Source organism: Formica exsecta, unplaced genomic scaffold (assembly GCF_003651465.1).
Source record: "Formica exsecta isolate Colony F162 unplaced genomic scaffold, ASM365146v1 scaffold160, whole genome shotgun sequence".
Taxonomy (NCBI): Eukaryota; Metazoa; Arthropoda; class Insecta; order Hymenoptera; family Formicidae; genus Formica; species Formica exsecta.
The window spans coordinates 29,747-35,746 of record NW_021848923.1 but is presented as its reverse complement, the minus strand read 5'-3'; the positions used below and the strand labels follow the sequence as shown (position 1 = coordinate 35,746).

The 6,000-nt window shown below is 38.8% G+C and overlaps 1 protein-coding gene across 1 annotated transcript in view; it reads left to right on the top strand.

The window, feature by feature from the left end:
- Positions 1-6,000, top strand: part of LOC115233093 (DE-cadherin) — a 177,190-nt gene that overhangs the window by 165,988 nt on the left and 5,202 nt on the right. The window contains exons 3-11 of the mRNA XM_029803322.1: positions 222-357; positions 730-968; positions 1,968-2,156; positions 2,554-2,855; positions 2,979-3,249; positions 3,371-3,950; positions 4,043-4,224; positions 4,311-5,649; positions 5,731-5,954. Coding sequence (XP_029659182.1) covers positions 222-357; positions 730-968; positions 1,968-2,156; positions 2,554-2,855; positions 2,979-3,249; positions 3,371-3,950; positions 4,043-4,224; positions 4,311-5,649; positions 5,731-5,954 — 3,462 coding nt within the window. The remainder of the gene's footprint in view (positions 1-221; positions 358-729; positions 969-1,967; positions 2,157-2,553; positions 2,856-2,978; positions 3,250-3,370; positions 3,951-4,042; positions 4,225-4,310; positions 5,650-5,730; positions 5,955-6,000) is intronic.

The window sequence follows — 6,000 nt, the reverse complement described above, 5'->3', positions numbered from 1 at the left end:
GCGACATAAGAGCCACGACGCTGGTGATTAATGGCGCTTGGTTTATGAGAAGGCGCTTTGATTTATCGAGCGCCTTGTTCTCTAAAGTCTTCCCCCGCGCGCCAAGTTTACCGATTAATCCCCCGGACATATCTTTCGGGGGGGAGAGCTTCATCTTCCTCCTCGTCTTCCCCACCGCCAACATCCGCGCTAATAGCCGTCCGTTTCTCTTGCGCTTTCAGCTCGATGAGAATCACAACCACAAGCCGGTGTTCTCCAATTGCTCGAATTACGCGCCTGTAGTGAAGGAGGAGGAACCGGCCGGCACGGTGGTGATCCAGGTGCACGCCGAGGATAAAGATCCGCCGGAGGAAGGAGGTATTGTATACACACACAGCGCGCGACATCATCAAGTATAACTATATATCGTGCTGTATAAAAAACGTCGTTGTAAATTATGCGCGTAGTTAAATAGAGCCAACTTTTATCATCCGCTCAAAGTTTTATTATATTGAATCGGTATAAGTGGAAGAGAAGTTTTTAGACACATCTGTCACGCATTCGAGCTTATTTTTTAATTACAAGTTCGGTAATCTTGTTATTGTAACAACGGAATCGGGACCAGAAGCGGCGAAAATAGAGTCAGATATATGGAAATATCTTGCTATATTTATAGATTGATAGAGTAAAAAATGTGCAATATTTTGGGCGGTAAATTGCAGTGGAACCAAGATGAATATTAACTTTCAGGTACCATTACGTATAGCTTCGTGACCGCTCCCGATGAGAGGCTAAAATTCGAGATCAACAATAAGACAGGTCTCATCAGGACGACCCAGATGCTCGACAGGGATGAACCCGCCAGGGAAAAGGAAGCTTATCTCACAGTTCTCGCGACTGACAATGGAAGACCGCAGCTGGATGACGTGTGTACATTTAAAGTCACTATTGAGGACGTCAATGATAATTCGCCCGTCTTCGACAAAGTGGTACGTCGCTAACTACCCAAATTACCAACTCTTTAAGTCCCCTACGACTTGTTTTATTACAAAAGAATCTGGGTGCATGTGGTACGAATAATATATGTACGCTGCTTACACGAATATAATAATCGTACCCGGTTCGTATCGGAAAAATATCGGGAAAATTTATTACGGTTTGACAGAAGGAGCAACGTGTCTTTCTCGTTTTATGATATTATCATTATATGAAGAATTTTGATTTTTTTTCAATATTTTTTTTTTAAACCAGAATACCAAGGTAATTCTACCTTTAACCAATAGAAAAAAATGAGATAGATTTTTAAGTGTATAATATTCTCATATATTTTATACATCTAGAAGAATTTTTAAAATAAACATTTTCGAAAATGCATATTTATAGAAATGAATGGAATCAATTTGATGATAAATGAATAAACTTATATCGCGAATTACTATGGTAGAGAGCCTTTTTTAAGTTTCCTTTTTTCATAGACTAACATATCATCACTGCTGCTACTAACAAGTTTTGCTTGAATTTTTTTTTGTTTTACTTCAATCCTAGGTCTTCCGTGGATACGTATGGAAGGTTGGTTTCGAATTTGCGGTGTAAAATTTGCTCGATATGAGAGATGAATGAAAAAAAAAAAATTAAAATATCTCAAATTTCGTCTTTTTTTTTATATATGGTTTCCGTTTTGTTCTTTTTTTTTCACGGAACGAACTATTATTTAATTTTTATGTGGAATTTTGTCTGTATGAGCTTGAAATGATATTTTTACGATCACCGCATTTAATACGTCGAACTACATTTCCCATTTCTCTCTCTGTGTTAAAGAAATTATCATGCATGTATGAAATGTTTTAGGAATGATAATGCACCGTAAGCATGATTTGTACGAAAACTGCATGTAATACATTATGCTAAATGTGTTTTAGAAATTACGTGCACCTTGTGTATAATAGTCGCTTCTCATTTAATGCTAAATTGTGATTCGTTACACACAGGCGTATACGGAATCCGTGCCGCAAGATTTACCCGTTGGCCGCGAGGTCATGAGAGTCTCCGCTACCGATATCGATGATGGCAATAATTCTGTCGTACGATATAGTCTATCGTCTAAGAGACCGGATGATGCTGTATACTTTCGGATCGACCGCGAGAGCGGTGTCATATTCCTCAACAAAGTTATAGACGTAAGTAATATGAGAGAGGGGGAGAGACGAGAGAAGAAAGAGATGTGTTTAAGAGGATAAAACGCTATTTTGTTTTATCGCTCGAAACCATAATAGAATTCCCACATTATTCATTAGCAAGCTATGTTATGTAAATTATGTACTTTGGAAATATTTACTATATTTAATTAACATTTTGTATGTAAGCAAAGCGTTTGAAAGAAAGTTACTGTTTGAATTATCGGAAGAAAGATTTTTTACTTTATTTTTCATGTTCATTAAAAATTTTATTCCAGTTAGAAGCTGTGATATATAATGCAACATATTAGTTTATTTATATAAGAAAGCTTGATGTTTCGAAACTTATTTAACAGATTATATAAATTTCTTATATTATGTTCATTATGAATTTTTGCAGCGGAATCCAGATTATAAATTCAGTATGATAGCCACCGCCGAGGATATTGGCGAAATCCCAAATTTCAATGTCATCGATCTTGACATACGGGTTGTGGAATCGCATAAGAAGGCGCCAGCTTTTTTACCGAGGCCAGCGGAACCAATTAAACTTAAGGAGAATTTTAGCGATTTCGATAATAGTATTGTCCGTTTAAAAGCAGTTTCCAATATTGATAACTCCAGCAATTCGGACAATTCGTATCTGCTGTTCGAGCTTGTCACCGGTAGAACGGAACAGACTAACAAAGGGAACTTTTTTAGGTATTTATAAATTATGTTTCGCGTGCTCTCTTTGCACATTTACATAATAAAACATGTTTTACACAATTGCATTTTATATAATTTTATTTCACGCTTATGATACATATGTATATATATAAATAGATTAGAATCCAATAAGGACGTAGCGGATATCAAGCTCTCTCAACATCTTGATTACGAAAGTAACACGCAGTATTCGTTAATAGTACGAGTACAAAATAAATATCAGTTAGCCGCCGAAACAGTGATCGATATCGAAGTTCTCGATGTAAATGACAATATTCCAGTTTTCCGTGATATCAAAAAAGGAAGCGTGTTAGAAAACGAACCTCGAGGAGTTCCTGTAATGCAAGTGCGAGCCATCGACGCTGATGGCACTTCCGCTAATAATCAGGTATTGAAATTATCTAAATGATATTTCATGCTTTAAGAGTATTTTTTATTACGCGAGTGTGTCAAAAGAATTGTATCCGGCTATTAATACGATACCTTGAATTTCATTCTCTCATCAAAAGGTCCGTTACGAGTTGGACAATTTCAAGGATCTCTTTGAAATCGATCCGCAAACTGGTAATATCACGACATTGGTGACATTCGACAGAGAGATCGAAGACACGTACAACGTCAAAGTAATAGCAACGGATAATTCTCCAAGCGCTCTGTTCAAAACCGGCGAGCACAATAAAGGGCAACAGGTGTTTCGAATCGAAATCGCTGATAAGAATGACAATCCGCCTCGTTTCACTCAAAAAGTCTATACCCATAATTCGATTTACGAAAACGCAAACATCAATGCGCCCGTGACTGAAGTCAAGGCTGTCGATTCTGATACAGCGAGCCCCGTCACGTACAGTATCATATCGGGCAACACTGACAATAGCTTCTATATTGAAGCTACAACGGGAAAGATTCGCGTGAACAAGCCACTTGATTATGAAAAGATCACCAAGTACAATTTGACTGTAAGAGCGTTCGATGGTGTATTTAACGATACTGCGCAGGTTGAGATTTTTATCGAAAACGTCAATGATAATCCACCAGTCTTTGAAGATTTTAACAAAAATCCGACGATAGAGGAAGAAAAATTGATAGATGGTAAGATGTCAAAATACGTAATAATTTTCAGTAATTTAAAAAAATATTAATCTTAGTTTTAACACAAACTTGTATATTTACTGTTCAACTAGGATGTATTACCACTGTGGTGGCTTACGACCCCGATATCGAAGATAGGAATGCTGATCAGCATATTGCCTACTTCATTGTTAAAGAAGATCAGCAACCCTTGATAGGAATCGACAAAACTGGCTGTATGAAGTTGAAAAAGCCACTAGATCGTGATCCGCCGAATGGTTATTCAATGTGGACTGTGAGTTAGATTAAAGGCTATTTTTATCGGATTAAAATATTCTATAAACTTAATTTCGGTCTCTTATTATATTTTTACATTTGCAGGTGATCGTAATGGCAAGAGACGAAGACGGATCGCCTACGGCTCTACGCGAGTTGGTGATGGTTAATATCACTCTCATAGATATAAATGATAATGCACCGTTTCTCGATATGCCCCCCGTCATTTGGGATGAAAACAAGCCGCACGGCAAGATAACCGAGCTCAAGGCGCGAGATTACGACTCTGACGAGAATGGTCCGCCATTCGAATTCCGAATTGACGACAGTGCGGATGATGAAATTAGATCCAAATTTGATATTCGCGAAATTTATCTATACGCGCAAGTTGTGTTTGATCGTGAAGAACGGAAGAGCTACGATATACCGATCGCGATCACGGACAGCGGTATGCCACCTATGACGGGTACTTCGACACTCACTGTCATCATAGGCGATGAAAATGACAATCCTATGCAGGAAGGTTCAAGTTCTATATTTGTTTACAATTACAAAGGAGAAATTCCCGATACTGAAATTGGACGCGTTTATGTTAACGATCTGGATGATTGGGATTTGAAGGATAAATCTTTTGACTGGGCTTCTCCTCATGACGGATTCCATCTAAATACCAGTACTGGCATGATCACCTTACTGTCAGGTACATCGAACGACACCTTTGTATTGAAATTTATCGTCACTGAAAAAGGCCATCTTATTAAATCGCACCAAGTACACGCGTATGTGAATGTCACCGTTAAAGAGCTTCCGGAGGAAGCTGTGGTTAGATCTGGTTCCGTGCGATTTTATGGAATAACCGCGGAGCAGTTTGTAGAGCCTGACGAATCCGGTGTCAGTAAGAAGGAAATATTTCAAGAGAAGCTGGCCTCTATGCTGAACACATCGGTCGAGAATGTCGATGTGTTTACAGTGCTTCATTCGCCTCATCACAACAACAGAAGTTTGTTAGACGTCCGATTCTCGGCACATGGCAGTCCGTATTACGCTCCCGAAAAGCTGAACACGATTATAGCGCAACATTCCAAGCAAATTGAACGGGAAATGAAAGCGGACATTTTATTGGTAAACATCGACGAGTGCTTGTTCGAGAAGGTTCATTGCAACAGTTCGTGCCGTAGTTTCTTAAACACCAGCACTATTCCGTACTCCGTATACACTAATACCAGCTCGTTCGTCGGTGTTAGAGCGATCGTTGATCCGCTGTGCACTTGCACCGTAGCGGAACCTATCGTCTGCTTAAACGGCGGTACTCCTCTCGCAGAACGATGCGAGTGTCCACCTGGTCTGGAAGGACCGAGATGCGAATTATTGGGTATTGGCTTTCACGGAGATGGCTGGGCTATAATGCCGCCACCCGATCAAGCCTGCGATGAATCGCATATAGGTAGGATTTCCTATCTATACTTTGTATTTATTAATACGTCATTTTCATTATGCGTTTCTATCTATAAATAAATTATTACAGGATTGGAAATAACACCACACATAGACAATGGCCTTGTCTTTTACTTTGGTCCTATGACCTATAGTTCTAAACTTGGACTTCGAGATTTCATGGCTTTAGAACTTCAGCAAGGGTTCGCCGTATTGTATATCGACTATGGAACGGGAACTGTGAGGCTAGATCACAAACAAATCAAATTGACGGATGGCAAGAATCACAGAATAGATATTTACTATACAAAAACTGTAAGATAACTCTCGTTATGTATTGTTTTGCTCAAAAGTGAATAAA